This window comes from Nestor notabilis, unplaced genomic scaffold, assembly GCF_000696875.1.
Source record: "Nestor notabilis isolate BGI_N333 unplaced genomic scaffold, ASM69687v1 scaffold13083, whole genome shotgun sequence".
In the NCBI taxonomy this organism is placed as follows: domain Eukaryota; kingdom Metazoa; phylum Chordata; class Aves; order Psittaciformes; family Psittacidae; genus Nestor; species Nestor notabilis.
In genome coordinates, this window is record NW_009920696.1 from 5,900 (window position 1) to 21,184 (window position 15,285).

General features: G+C 46.0%; 1 protein-coding gene across 2 annotated transcripts in view; it reads left to right on the forward strand.

The window, feature by feature from the left end:
• The window catches only part of ATAD3A (ATPase family, AAA domain containing 3A), a 21,119-nt gene extending 5,834 nt beyond the window's left edge, over positions 1-15,285 (forward strand). For both annotated transcript variants that reach the window (XM_010010809.1, XM_010010808.1), the window contains 9 exons: positions 1-94; positions 321-377; positions 1,246-1,371; positions 2,121-2,245; positions 4,452-4,503; positions 5,385-5,455; positions 8,149-8,316; positions 8,910-9,018; positions 14,985-15,285. The exon at positions 1-94 is cut by the window's left edge and continues 80 nt beyond it. In XM_010010809.1, coding sequence (XP_010009111.1) covers positions 1-94; positions 321-377; positions 1,246-1,371; positions 2,121-2,245; positions 4,452-4,503; positions 5,385-5,455; positions 8,149-8,316; positions 8,910-9,018; positions 14,985-15,164 — 982 coding nt within the window. In that variant the 3' untranslated portion in view covers positions 15,165-15,285. The remainder of the gene's footprint in view (positions 95-320; positions 378-1,245; positions 1,372-2,120; positions 2,246-4,451; positions 4,504-5,384; positions 5,456-8,148; positions 8,317-8,909; positions 9,019-14,984) is intronic.

The window sequence follows — 15,285 nt, forward strand, 5'->3', positions numbered from 1 at the left end:
AGGGCGATACATAGAGGCACGTTTGGGCAAACCCTCTCTGGTGAGAGAAACCTCACGCATTACTGTGCTGGAGGCCCTGAAGCATCCCATCATGGTAAGGTTTAGCTTTCGGTTTGTGTTGCACTCAGCTGTGAGGATGCAAAACTCCTGCTGCTGCTCATTGTGTCAAGCAGGGAGTTGTTGATGGGTCTGTGGATAAACGTACTATTAGAGCGTAGGTGGGCTGAGCTCAGTGTCGTTTCTTATGACCTTCTTGTCCAGGTGAGTTGTCAAATTGTGGTTGATTTCTATATGTCAGTAATTGAATTTGTCTTCTCTAGGTGGGTAAGCGTCTTACCAGCAAGGCTCAGGATGCCCTTGAAGGAGTTGTTCTCAGTGTGAGTACTCTATTTTGCTGTCTTGCTCTGTGAAGGATGTCTCTGGAATCTAAATGAGAACGGCTGTTTCCTCACTCTCAGTTCAAAAGCTGTAATTCCAGTAATTCTGGAGTCATAGGACCCTTGGGGCACTGAGACTATAAATAAACTCCTGTGTTCAGTGTGACATGCATTAAGCACGCTGTTAACCTTTTATCCTCTGTACAAAGCAGCTGGAAGTCTTAGTTCAGTCATTGCTGTGCTGCAGTTTTTCTCTGTAGTCAGCATGTTAATATGCAGAGTTCCTCTTGTCTCATATAATCAGTTAAGGATTACTGAACCTGGAGCTGCTTGTAAGCCAAAAAGCCAAGAAGCAGATGCATTTGCTCATCTTGTGAATGGTTCTTCACTCACTAATGAGAGCTGCTTCTGAATTTGATTCCTGGATATCGGGCAAATTTAAGTGCTGCTTGAAGCTGCTGAGAGAAGATGCTTCTGCAGGAATAGCTTTCTCCAGTATCTTTACAAATGCAGTAATAAGTATGAACATTAATTCTTTTGTAAGTCATAAACATTCGTGCTGCAAATAGTTACTTGTGTTTTGACACATCCCTCCCAGGGCATCCAATAGGAAGTGAATATTAGATGTTAACATTTCTTATAGTAGTTACTGCACTGCTGCTTTTTCTGCAGTGGACAGAACGTTGAGTAAATCCTGACCCAGAATAGGAAATGGCCCTAGTCTGAAGTAATAAGCAGCTGAAGTTAAGGCTTAAAAGCTTGAGACTGTAGGAGTTCTGCCTGCTTCTCACTGGTATTGATCTGTGAAGCTGATAGATGCACATCTCTTGGTACTTTCTATTCCTTAAGTTTAACTCTTTTGTTGCAGCCACAGTTAGAAGCACGTGTGAGAGACATTGCCATAGCAACAAGAAATACAAAAAAGAACAAAAGCCTATACAGGAATATTCTTATGTATGGTCCCCCTGGCACTGGAAAGACGCTCTTTGCCAAGGTAAAACCCTGCCAAGGTTCTGACAACCTGCATGTTGCGAGGGGCTCTGAAAACATCATGGTCTAAGCACCCCTCTGAAATCTACTGCTGTAGTATCGCATAAACATTGTGTTCCTGTGTCTGTTGGGAAAGGAGGAAAGGGCATCAACTCTAACTTAGTGCAGTCTCTTGGATTCTAGTGCTAAGCGTGGGCAGAAGAGCCCTTCCATCTGGGAAAGGCACTTGGCGGCTACCACTTGTGAAATCCCAACACCAGCCTGCTGTCTCGTTCCCACCTCAGTTAATTTTGTGCACTTGTCTAAACCAGGCTTAAAGCACAAAGGGAAAAGTCTGCTATTTTGTCTGAATATTCACTGGGTTCACTGGCCACTTAACTCCAGGCTTTTAGCTTCTTTTTAAACAAATAACATTTTGAGTTCTATTAGTTAAGTGTCTCGTAGAGAACAGAATCCTGTTATACGCTAGACCATGAAGAAAACAGTGGAAGAAATAATACACAAGTGAAAGAGGAAGGTATAAGCACTCTCAGCAGTGCCTTCTAGCATTAAGATTTCATGCATTGCCACAAGTGTAAACTTCCATCTTTTCATTCCCATTCAGACCAATGCTAAATCTTCCACTAGGTGGCTAAATTAGTGTTCTGTGAGAGCGTACTTACCCTCTGCAAAGCAACATGCTGATAGGAATAGCTGTTTGTATTTCTATCTTCGTCTGAAAGTGCTTAACTCCCTGGTTTTGTTTCCTCCCAGAAACTAGCCGTGCACTCGGGCATGGATTATGCCATCATGACGGGTGGCGATGTTGCCCCCATGGGGCGGGAAGGAGTTACTGCCATGCACAAACTCTTCGACTGGGCAAACACGAGTAGGAGAGGGTAAGTAGAGGTTCCTCTGAACCCTGAATGTAGCTTCTTGCTCAGAGAAACTCACTGCAGTGATGTCTTTCAGACCCCTAATGTCTGTTTTGTATGATACTCCTGTGCATATAAGGAGTATCATACAGTACTGACCAGGTACAATATCTCCTAGTTTTCCTAGAATGAATTCTTGCTGCTTAGTAATATTTAGAAGACTGAAAGGTTTTCAGTCATAGCTTAACTCTGCTGATTCACCAGGCATGAGGAGATATTGCCCTTTTAAAGGCTGGGACACATTGCTTTCATGGTGATTAGTTTTCTGACAGCAGTTAGAAGGCTTAACATGAACGGAGGTGCAACCAAGTGTTTATGCTCTCTGGGTATTATGTTTTCTGTTGCAATTGCTCAGATTTTAAACTCTGATAGTGTTTGGATCTTGCATTTTATTTCCTTCTGAGTCTCAAGCAGAAGTAGTGAGTTATAAGAAGAGGATAAGGGGGAGACAGATGCTAAAGGCATTAGGTAGGTGTAAAAGTCACAAGCTGCTGTGCTTTTTCAGTCACCTTTAAAAGCAAACTTTCACCTGCAGAAAAGCGTTCCTGTTGAGGCTAAATCTGTTCACGCTAGTGTGAATGGATTTTTGCAGTGCAGAGGTAGCCAAGGAATTGCTTGTCCAGCCAGGATATTAAAATTCAATAGAGAACTTGCAGCGGATGTCAGTTTGGGGTTTTGTGCTGTTTTGATCACAGGTCTTCTGTAAATGTGGCTAATGGGTGATTCATGTGTTCTCTGATTGCTTTAGATGGACATTATCTTTCAGTGTCTGTTTTAATCTTTGCTGCATTCAGCATCAAAGTGTTTCTATTTCGCCTTTAAAAATCCCCCAAGATATGCAGAGTAAATGTCTTAAGTGTTTAAACTCTTTAAGCTTCTCCAACTTACACCTATAGAAGGAAAGGTGTAAAAGAACTTAGAAAAAGAAGTTGGAATTGATATGAGGATACTCAACTGGATGTTTCCACTAAAGAATTCTCTGTCACAACACTGTCTGGGTCTGAATTTATTCTCTGTCCCAATATTCTGTGCAGTTGAATTTCATACACTTAAAGTAGCCATCTTCTGAAAGTCATGATCAAAGAATACATGTGTTCGTGTACATCAATATTCTAACTTCCAGTAACACTGGAGTATTACAGCAGGTTTTATCCAGGATATCCAGCAGTGTTAGCTGTTAGTACTGTGGTGGCTTTAGTAGCTGAAAGCCCTCGTGATAGAAGACACTTCTCTGCAGACACTTCAGCTGCTCATGTTTGCAGAAAAGCTGGAGTGGAGTAAAAGTTGTTAATAGTTCCTGAAATGCCTCAGAAGAAAACTGGTTTTGAAGCTAGGCAAGAAGGTAATACAAATTGTGACAGCTTTATGAGCAGCTTGGTTCTCTTATTGATAAACATCTTTCTGTGCTTTGTCCCTTGGGAAAAGCACTACCCTTGGGTTAGAAGTGAATTTATTTTTGTGAATTATTCATTGACTTTATTAATTCACTTCTCCACAGTAGTAAAACCATCACATTACTGCTGGTGTGGTTTGGAAAGGAGAAGCCCCACGAAATAACAATGCAGGTTGCAGGGGAAGACTCTGGTTTGAGGCTTTCAGAATGGTATGAAGAAGAATAATGGCAGGAAGATGCCATTGTCACCAGGATTTCTTGTCTGCTTGTGTACCTTGCACACATTTCTCTAAATAAATGCTAAAATAAACCCTCACAAATGCTTGGGGAGCAGGTGTGTATTTCCAGGATCTACTTCAAGCTGGCAGCAGCATACCAGCTCTGTTAGACATAAGCCCATTGCCAAACCATGCCTATGAACACTCCCATTTATATTTAAAAACTAGAAGGAGCTTAAGGTCGTGTGCCCTGGAATTGCTTCTGTTCAGTCTGCTGCTGAGCAGCAGGAAACAGAGGCCTGAAGTCAGTTTTGTGGCCTGAGGTGTCTTAAGCTAATACCTCTCTCTTAACTGTTGGGATGGGCTAAGTGCATGTAAGGGAAAATTGCTGTAGCTTGGCTGAGAAGTGCTGCCTTAGGAAGTGAATTTGCTTGTGTAATCCTTGGGGCTGACATCTGGTCACAGCTGTGGGTGCCTGGTAGTGGGACAGGACAATTCTTGAGCCATTTGAGCCTCACTTACCTGTCTCCTATTACTGTGTAGTGCTTTTCTTTTACAGCCTCTTGCTGTTTGTGGATGAAGCAGATGCGTTTCTGCGGAAGAGGGCAACAGTAAGTGCTTTCTTTATGGCTGTTAGCTGTCCATGCTGCAGAGTTAGTCAGCCAACAGCCTTTGTGCTTAACATGATCAGCTAGCTTCAAGAGGCATAAGATTAAAACTGGCAGGTGCCTCACTACTCATCCAGTGAAGTGATGCAGAGACAAGACATTAGCATCTTTCAGCTGAATGGAATGAGCATCTCAGGCTGACTTGAGAAATCCTCCCTGCAAAGGATGGGTGACATTATCTTTTTGGAGGTTTCCAGGTGACTGGGCAGTATGGAAGAGGCATATCTTGAAAACAAGAGGAGATTCTTCTCTCTGCAGGGCTGGTACCCTGCAGGGCTTGTATTTTGTCCCAAAAGATACTTATCTTGGGAGGGTTTCAGAACAGAACTGCTTTTCACTACATTAAGAAAGCTACATTATCATCTTCCCCCTTACAAGTGGTTTATGTTTTCAAAGTCGGTCACTATATTGTACATTAAATCTGGACCTGCTGTTTGAACCCCAATTGTCTGTTTAAAGAGCTGTCCCTAGAAGATTACTTTGAATGTGTAAGTGAATTCTTTGCTGTGGCTTATCTTCCTGTAAGTATCATACCCGACTTCCCAGCTAAAATAGTGTTCAAACCTGGCCCAGTGGTTAGAGCCTCAGGTTGGAAATCAAGAGAATCACTGAATGACTGTGGGTAAATATTTAATCTCTCTACTGAAAGCTTTAATTCATAACCTTTTTCCTGGGTGTATAAATTGATCCTTTCTTCCCCATGGTATTACAGTGCTTTGGGTTCCACTGTAATGCAAATGCTTGATAGTATTGACAAAGCTTAAAGCTGTGACCTGTCTTAGGTCCCCAAGCAGTTGATTTTCCTTGGGATTTCATCTTTGCAGGAGAAAATCAGTGAAGATCTCAGAGCAACTTTAAATGCATTCAAGCACAGAACGGGGCAGCACAGCAACAAGTAAGTATCCAGTTCCAGCCCTTACAGCAGCTGATGTTTTCTGAATTGAGAGAAGTCTGTAGAGGGTCTACGGTATATAAATAAAAGTTGGAAACATGATCTATGCTACTGAGGACTTGGAAAAAACTGCATAGAATATCCCCTTTCCAGTAGAACAAAGGGGTTTTTCCCATGAAACTCAATGCCACAGAGTCAGTGCAGGGTTGATACTGGCTGGAGGTTTCATGATGTCTTGAAAATGCTTCAGCTGGTGCTTCCTTGAGCTGCTGTTCCTGTCCATGTTGTGCACATGTGTGTGGTGGGTTTGGGACTTGAGACAAGGGAGTTTAAATCTGGCTCCATTTCTTTTGCATGAGCTGTCTGCTCAGAATGTCTGTGTGCAACACTGCACAGAAATGTAGGAATCCCAGAGCTGTTTCCCTCATGGCTGTTAATAGATTTGCTAAACACAGATGACTGCAGGGCTGACTTGACAGATGTATGCAAGTGTGGGGACTTGGTAAAACCAATGCAGCTATAACTGATAGTTGCTTGTGTGTAGCTTCTCTCTACCCTCCTCTGTCACAGTGAGATGCCTTGGAAGATCTGCCTGTCCAAAATGAGTATAGATTGCTAGGAAGCAAGGTGTTGAACCTGCAACAACCTTGGAAAACCCTTGGTTTCCTCTTTGGGAGGATAGTGAGTCTCGTCTGAAATGAGATATAGAATTGCTCTATAATTGCTGAGTTGAGTATAATTATTAAACAATGTTGTACTTACTGTTTGTAAGAATAAGGATAATAAATACATACTGGCCAAATATGTTCTGCAGGACCCAGAACAAGTGGTGCTTAAGATAGAAATACACTTTTCCAAGGTGATAACTGGATATCCTGATCTCTAGAAATGTCCTTTGCCCTGTACCTGCAAAAGGTGATGGAGATGGTAAGATGGAACTGCAGAACTTTTAAGAATAACAACATGTGTGCTTTAGCTTTAGATAGTTCCCTTTTTCTAGGAAATAGCCTATTTCACACTTGTGATGTCTGGTTGCTGTGGATCTAGTTATGGTTTTGACCCAGTTTATTATCATGCTGCAAGGCAGTGACTGGCAGGGGGTGGTGAGGGGGCAGTTCTTTGCCCTGATGTTAAATTGCCTCAGCAGAGCTCTGGGCATGCTTGTTTGGTGCTGGTGGGTGCAATGCTGTCGTTTTGTCAGATGTTGAATTCAACTCTAATTTCAACTGTGAGCCATTCTAGGAGGCTGAAGATGTCCCTGTGAGTCATGCAGTGATGTTTAACTTCTGAACAGCCTTCCTGCTGCTTTGGGCACTAAGGACTCCTGTATCCATGAATGGGAGCTCACTGCAATAAGTCTAATCATGCATGTAAATCTAGCTGGTTTGGTGAGACCCTGAGGAGCAGTTAGTTTACCAGTGAATTGTCACCAGCATAATTAAGTGTTGTGAATTGCTGGCTTAAACTTCCCAAAGAACTTTCTGCATCTTGCTGGATTGCTGCCTCTGCCTGCATCACTTGCTCATTTGTGTCATGTTCATGATGGAAGTGTTCAAGGCCTTGAATACCAGGTTGTATATGTCAATCCTTGATCCAAGCTCTGTTTCTGCAGGGACTTGGGGGAAGTTCTTGTTAGTGGAAAAGGGATAGTTTTATGCCTGGGTGGCTCTTGGGTTGGCAAAGTTCTCTTCAGGAATGACAGCAAAGAACACAGCCCCCTGTGGACTGGGATTTAAATAGACTGCAAGAACGTCAATATTCCAATAGCTGTGGTTAAAAGCCCATTTCAAATTCTAATGCACTATTAAGCTGGTGACATCAATTAAAGCATTAAAGCAGAATGGCATGGGGAGGAAGAATCACTAAAAAGCAAAAGAAAGGGTTTCTGGCTTCAGAATGCAGCAGGAGAGAGCAGGACCTGGAACTGGCGTATTTGTAGCATGGCGCAAAGCTTGGTAAAGGAAACCACCTTTGGTTTATGGTACCCACTGTGAATGCGTATTTCTGCACACATTACACTTGGTAGCAGGAGTGTGTTTTCTTACTTAAAGGAAACAAGTCAAATTTACCAGCTGTTGGAAGAATGACCTTCCCATACACAGACCCAGCAGTGGTACATTCCCCTTCTTCTTAGACCAGGATGAGTCCATTCAGTGCTCCGCAGCTCACTGAGCTGGCTGAGGATTCAGTAATGCTCTTGGCTTTGTTTGGCAGCCATTCATACCTTCAGAGCAGGCCTAAGACAGCCCCTCGTGATTCCAGGATGCTGTGCAGTTAGCAGCTTGAAATCAGTTCCCCAAACTGGGATTTCAACTGGAGATATGTATGTGCCAGAGAACATTCTCCATCTTGTCCTGCCTTGTTCCAGGGTTTCAGATTCAGAGATCTCTGCGAGGGACTCTGGGTACATGTTTGTGATATTCCAAACTTGAGGGAGATTATAGGTAAAGTGGTAAATTAAGCTTCTATGGCAGACTGGGGAAGGCTGATAATGGAAGGCTAAGCACTGAGTTAGTTACTTCAGTTCCAAAGAGCTTTAAACAGCAGTGCATGTTGCTTGAGATGCTGGTACAAAGCTGTTCCTAAGGGACCTTCAGGTGAGGAAATGTCATTGATAGTGGCCATGGCAGTTCCGAGTGGTTCATTGATTTTGATTTTATGGGAGTTTCAGTCTTTCCTTCATTTCTTGCTTCCAGGTTTATGCTTGTTTTAGCAAGCAACCAGCCTGAGCAGTTTGACTGGGCCATCAATGACCGGATAGATGAAATGGTGAACTTTGATCTGCCCCAGTTAGAAGAGCGGGAGCGGCTTGTGAGGATGTATTTTGATAAGCATGTCTTGAAGCCAGCCACAGAGGGCAAACAGTGAGTATATCCCCTGCCCAACTCTCCCGCCACACTGGAGTCTCTTTCTTTTATGGCTTTTCTTCATCTCCTTTTCTGTGTACTCTGTCACATCAACTATAAACCCACTTTAAACGCATAGTGCAGATGAGAGTTGGAGAGATGCCTCTGGCTATGCTGTTACAGGATGTGTTGCCATCCTAGAACTTCATGCCATGGTTTGTTGTGCCCTGAAAATTAAGGAGACCAGCTACTGTACTGGAGGCAATGATGCAAGTAGGAACACTTGGAACTCCACATATCCAAGTGCTTGTCTTTGCTTGGCTTAACAGGCACAAATCAGACCGAGTGACTCATTTCCTTCTGTGCTATGCAGTCTTGTGGTTTTTGGTCTTAGCCCAGGTATGCACATTTCTTTGTGCCACTGAACTGGGCTTTCTTGGGCCCAAGAGAACAACTTCTCTCCTCAGGCTGGATCTTTCTCCAGAGTTTGATCCAATCTGATCTTTGATTTCATTGCAAGTGTTGGTCTTTAAAAGCCTGCCTCCGATTCCCCCACCCTCCATGTTTACATGTGGCTACGTGTAAACCAGTCCTTGTTCTTCTGCTTTCAGACGTTTGAAGCTGGCCCAGTTTGACTATGGGAAGAAGTGCTCAGAGATTGCCAGGTTGACAGAGGGCATGTCTGGCCGAGAGATCTCTCAGCTTGCTGTGGCATGGCAGGTAAGCAGGGCTTTTATCACAGGGATTCTTGGTCCATTTTCCCTTTCTGGAAGGTTTGGGTGGTCTTGTCTCACTTTGGAAGTTTCATTATATGTCCACATGATAGTACTAGAGTGCTGCTTACTCTGGGGTGGGTGTCAGAAGGTCAGCATAATGCCTCATCTCATAAACAGGAGCAGTTTTTGTCATCACTAATGGGAAATCCCTTATGGAATTTAAGTAGAGCAGGTGAGTTAGCAATGGGTTTGGGCAAATCATGCTGGCCATTTACTCATGTTCCAGGTCAAGAAGCTCAGTAGAAGAGATGCTTAATGTTGTTGCCCACACATATGTCAGCATTAGGAAACTAAAACATCCTTGGCCTACTGCTTTTTAACTGTGGCAGGACTTGTTAACACTGGCTTCTGGTTTTGCCTATATAAAGCATTAAGGGAATGGCACTTCAGCAGGTGTGGTTAGGAGCCTCTCTGTAAGCATGTGTGCTTCAAGTACTCTTAACCCAAGCTGATCTCTTGAGTGGTACTGGTATTTTGGGTCTGGGTCAGCACTAACAGCTTGTTATGGGTAGCTTTGCAGCTGATGCAGTGCTCTCTCTGAGCAGGGGAGGATTAATGCTGCAGTTCAACAAGCATTTCTGCCAGTGTTAGTCCTGCCTCATATGCCTGCCTTGCAGCTATGCTTTCATTGCACTGCTACACCTCTTTGTATGGCTGTAGTATGAACTGGGTCAGGGAGCTGATCAGAATTAAAAATAGCTTGGCAAGGCATGTTAACTGCAGAGCTGCACTGCTGGGCTGCGTATCTGAGGGCTGGAGCAGGGGAGGTAGGGGCTATGTGAACCACCATAACTGGCTCAAGAAAATGCTCATCAGGCTTCCCTCAGCTGGATGCAACAGCTCTAAGGGGTTATATACTGCAGATAGGACTGTTAACTCTTGAGTTGTTGGTCTTTTAAACTCCTTTTAAACTGAACTTTTGATTCAAGATGCTACATGCCAAAGATGGCTGATGTAGGAAATAACCTGATGTGAGCAGCACCTTTATGAGGGCACATTTGAACTTTAAACAGTTTGTAAGCTACAGTTTTGTCCACCTTCTGTGCAGAGCTATAAGGAAGCTACAAAAAGGTTTAACCTGAGGATTTAGGGAGCCTCTTCTGTGACTCTAGTTAAGGTGAACATCGGGACTTCCTACTCAGTTCCCTGCTGCAGTTTCTTGTTCCCCCGCCTCCCTCCACCCAAAGCATTATGTCAAGTTAACAACACAGGCAGGGAGAGTTTGAGATGATGCATGAGTCGAGGAGATGAAGGGCAGGAAGAGCCAAGAACAGGAAAAAACATGGTATCTCTTTAACAGTTCTGTTTCTGATCTTTGTAGCACCTTACAGAGCTGGTAAACAGCAGATGTTGTGAGCCTGGTGCGCTTTAGAAGTCCTCAAAGCAGACTTGAAACAACTCTTGTCTAGAGATATTTAAGCTTCCAACACTGTTACAGCTAGGCTCATCACAACAGCTGCTGCAGTGCAATGTGCCCAAGGTCTCTGCTTAATAAATGAATTCAACTGACCCATTCTGGGGAAGATTACAGCACAAAGCCCTAATGAAAACCATGGGCTGGGAATGCTGGAGGGTTCACAGTTTACGGAGTGCCCTGACATGACTTGGAGCTAATCATCAAAGTGTAGGTTTAATTGCAACATGCCTGTCACTTACTTCGCCTCAGCTTTGAGTGTGTATTTGCTTAATGAGTTTATCCCTCCAGCAGCCCTTTGCAGTGTTGCTGTCTGTGTGCATTCTACCTCTGTAGACGCATCTTGGAACAAAACTTCAGCCAGTGTCAGCACCAGAGGCACAGAGGGAGCAGAGTGGCAGGATTCATCTGTGGTGTCTGTCCTACTACCTCAAGCTGACTTGAGCCTTTTTGCTTGCAATTTTAGTCCTAACCTCTGTGTGATGAAAGCAAATCAAGTCACCCGTGAAGCACAGGTAGTACTAGGAATGGCAGTGAGGAATCTGCGTTGATACTCCTGTTTCCATTCCTGGATCTGCAGAAATGCTGGAGGAACCAGACAGGGAGCTCAGGAAGGTGTTTATCATGGGCTTGACGGAGTTTTTGGATGCTAGGATCCTGATCAGCTCTGCTTAGCCTGCCTGGGGTCATCTCTTATGGCCAGAGCTGAACCTCAGGGGGAATGTGGGGAGAAGCAAAGTTCTGAAGCAGTAGGAGGAGAAGCCACCATGGCTCTTGGCTCATACCAGGACTAACCTGGAACGGCAGCATATGGTCACTCTGCTGTCCCATGGCCTCACATCGTTTCCCATGAAGGTGTTTTTGGAGAGCTCTGCCAATACTGCTCTGAACAAAAACGTCTCAGTTAAACTAGGAACCTGAGCAATAGCTGCAGCTCTCGGAGGCTTAATTGCACTATGAGCTGGGTTTGAAATCAGTTGCTTCTCATTTACATGAAGTTCCAGTTCACTGTTGTTTCACTCTGGCTCAGTTTGTCCTGAATTTACCAAACAGAAGACAGAAGGTACAGAAAAGCAGAGGGTGTAACCTCCAGTGCTGAGGAAAACATCCCTGCCTGGCAGAGCTCACAGTCTGTGTGCTGGAAATCCATTTTAATCTCTTCTGCGGAAGACCGAGCATTCCCTTTTGTCCTTGTGCTTTTCCATTCCCCATATCTAATCCGTTGTGAATATAGCATGGATTAGTTGTATTTACACACTTAAACATTCCCTTCAGATCTGTTCAGAGTCATGTGCAGACTTCCGAGTTCTGCACCTTGTCCTTAAACCCATTGATACGCTTTAGATGAACCGTCAGAAAAGCAGCCTTTCCCTATTCCAAGCATTAATCTCTGGAAAACTGCTTTGGCAGCACTTGGAGAGAATTCCCAGGAGTTTTATGGCCCAGTGTTAATGACAGAGGTGAGTTTCCTGGCAGGCTTTGCCTTTTGTGCCTTTTTGCTCCCCAAACCTTGTTTATACTTAGAAATTCACCTGCCTGACCAAGCTGTGGGAAGGATTTAACGTTCCTGTAATGATCTGAGCTGAAGGGCAGCATAAATGAGTGGGAGGGTTGGAGGGTACTTGTCTTTTAGGGTTTTGAGCAGGCTGTTTTCATTATAAATGTGATTCAAAGGATACAGATTAGTTTGGCCAGGTTAAACCAGACCATGGTTCTCGGCTGGAATGACAAGTCCAGCCTTGATGACCAAACACTTCATCTCTGCTCCATGCCTCTACTCCCCCACACACACTTTGTTTTCAGCTTATTTCATCCTTGCATTTGAGTTATAAACCATGAAGAGTTGCACTGGAGGAGATGGGTTAAAATGTGTCCGTGCAGAAGGTGTAGGTCTGAATACAAATGAAGCTCAGAACCATTTCTCTGTGTGTGCAGCTACTCCCAGAAGGGGCAGCTGCTTCTCCCATTTGCTTTCTTGACAGCTAGGGCCTAAGGCTTTCTATAAATAGAAAGTCATTGAGAAAATCAACAGAGCATGAACTGCACAGCTTTGCAGGAGTTTCCACAGTGGAATTTATGGGCTATGCAGTGGCAGGAGGAAGGGAAGATATCCTCTCTATTCCATGGAGCCACATAGCACACATCCCGGGAAAGCAGTCCATGATAAACCACCTCATCCTGCTGGCTGGAGGGCTGCACTGACAAAAGGGTGCTGGTCCCTTTAGTTTGAGGTCCCCAGTCGTGCCCTGAAGAAGAAATAACACACAAAGGGGGCTGGGAGGGTTCTGGGGTCAGTCAGAGAGGATGCTTCACCTGGTCAGGACCTTTCCACCATGGCGCTTGCACTGTGGTGGGAGCAGGCAGGTTGTGTTGTGGGAATGCTGGTGGCAGCACGCAGGTGATGGAAGCAGTGTTCCTCTGGGGGTTGTGGGAGTAACGGCCTCATTGCATTCAGGATGCCTCCTGCCCTGCTGCTGGCGACGGAGGACAAGTGCCTTTATGCAAAGTGAATTCTCTATTTGCAGACCTATTTCTCTGCTCTCCTTGCCTGCAGCCAGTGTTTACTCTGAACTTGAAGTGTGAGCATTAGCTTAACTTGTCACTTCTGCCTTAAGGAAGGATTAGAAAGGGAAGGATCTGTGCAGAGGATGTGATGCTTCTTGCAGTAAAACCAGCGCCCGCCAGCTCTGTGGTTCCATGTGGGTTGTGCAGTGAGACTTGTTGTGATCTAAGCAGTTCCCCAGGAAGGGCCACGAAGCAGGGGCTGGAAAGGAGGCTGAAAACCAACCTGGGTAACTCTTTGGTCATTTCTTGACATAATGACTCCTCCTGGAGTGAGACAGCACTAACCTAACGGGCACATACAACCTGCTGGGCTGGGCTAGTCCGTACCGTGATGCTACACATCAGTGCAAGAGCTTACCCTGGGGTTTGTCTTCCATCTACATCAGTGGCTGCAGAAAGTGGTGACACTCTAGTGTCTTTCTGTGGTGCTGTTGCAGGAAACCTCATTGCTTGGTATAACTGGTGTTTTGCACCATTAATGATTTATGGAGCCCTTGGAAGCACACTTCAGCCCGTCATGAAAGCCACAGTTTATAATCCCAACCGGGATTAGGGGGGTGCCCTGCAGACAGGAGGGTTGGCCTGTGACCATCCATGATTGAGATGAGCTCTGAGGCAGAAGCTCTTCCCTGTGAGGGTGCTGAGGCGCTGGCACAGGGTGCCCAGAGAAGCTGTGGCTGCCCCATCCCTGGCAGTGTTCAAGGCCAGGTTGGACACAGGGGCTTGGAGCAACCTGCTCTAGTGGAAGGTGTCCCTGGGATGGAACTGGAGGAGCTTTAAGCTCCCTTCCCACCCAACCATTCCATGATGTGATGGAGCTGTGGATGACGTGCGGGGCTGTTTGGGACAGGCAGCACGGATGGGAGAAGCTGGAGCAGATCCCACCCTGATGAGCATCGAGCTCCCTCCTTAGTGGAGCTGCGCAGGGAGCCACGGGACTGAGCTGCCACAGGAGCACTCGCACAGGGAGTACCCAGATTTAGAAATCCGTAGCTTGGAGCTGCCGTGTTTCCTGGGAGATGGGCACAGCAGAAGCATCCTCCCCGTGCCTGGAGGGTGCTGCTGCTCCTGCTGTCAGCTGCAGAGCGTCCCGGGGCTCAGCCCTGCCTGTTTGGACACCAGCGACGCTCCTGCAGCTGCAGAGCAGGCACCCGCGCTGTGGGTGCTTGGCAGGGGTGGCCGGAGCTCTCGGCCCTTTCTGCAGGGAGCTGTGATAAACAACTGCCTCTCCACCAGGTGGTAACTTGACAACAGCGTTGGAGAGACAGGAGTTGGGGTGTGAATGGAGCAGGGGAAAGGGAAGTGCCCACGGGGGGGTGGGAGCTGACACAGCACAGAAGTGACACGGGGGGATTCCCAGCAGGATGAACTGGGAGAGGAGGATGAATGCACATGAGACCTGGTTTCAGAGGTGCCACATTGCACATGGCACTGCTGTTAGTTCTGGGTAAGTGTTCAAACGTTTTCTAGTGTCGTGGACGGAGTCACTCCCTCCCCACATGCACTCTTTTACTCAACTCTTGTTGGCTTCATACGTGCAGTGCTTTCAAAGCAGGGGAGGAAACTGAAGCAAGCCAAGTGTGGCTGCAGCCTGCCCATGCTGGCAGCGCTCTGCGTTGTGAGCCTGTGCCCTTATCTCTTCCAAATGCAAAGATCTTGTCTCCCAGGAAATCCAGAGGCAGGGAAAGGTGCTTGTTAGTAGCTCAGAGACAAAGACTTGAGTGCATCAAGGAATACCTTTCCCATGGTGATGTGCCAGATCGCTCTGGGTACCAGCACTGACTCACAACAAGGCTGGATGTTGTCTTAGGTCGTGTGGGGACAAATGTGCATGGAGGAGGAGACGAGAGAGGGACCAGACTCAGCTCTTCACTGATCCTAGGAGCTGATCACACCAGTCACTTACGTCTCTTCTGCCTTTGCCCCTGCAGGCTGCAGCTTATGCATCAGAGGATGGTGTTCTGACAGAGGCCATGATCGACGCCCGGGTGGCTGATGCTGTGCAGCAACACAAACAGAAGATGGAGTGGCTGAAAACAGAGGGTGCTGAAGCAAACAAAGGGGCTGGCAAAAACCCCCTCCTGCCTTTCCCCAAAGGAGCACCCGTGTGAGAGGCTGCAGGCTCCGGAGCAGCACGTGTGGGGCCCTGGGCATGGGAGGAACCCGGGGGGGGCTTTGGGGCAAATACTTGGTGGAATCATTGTTGAGAGAAACGTGTCCGTTGGTGCAAGG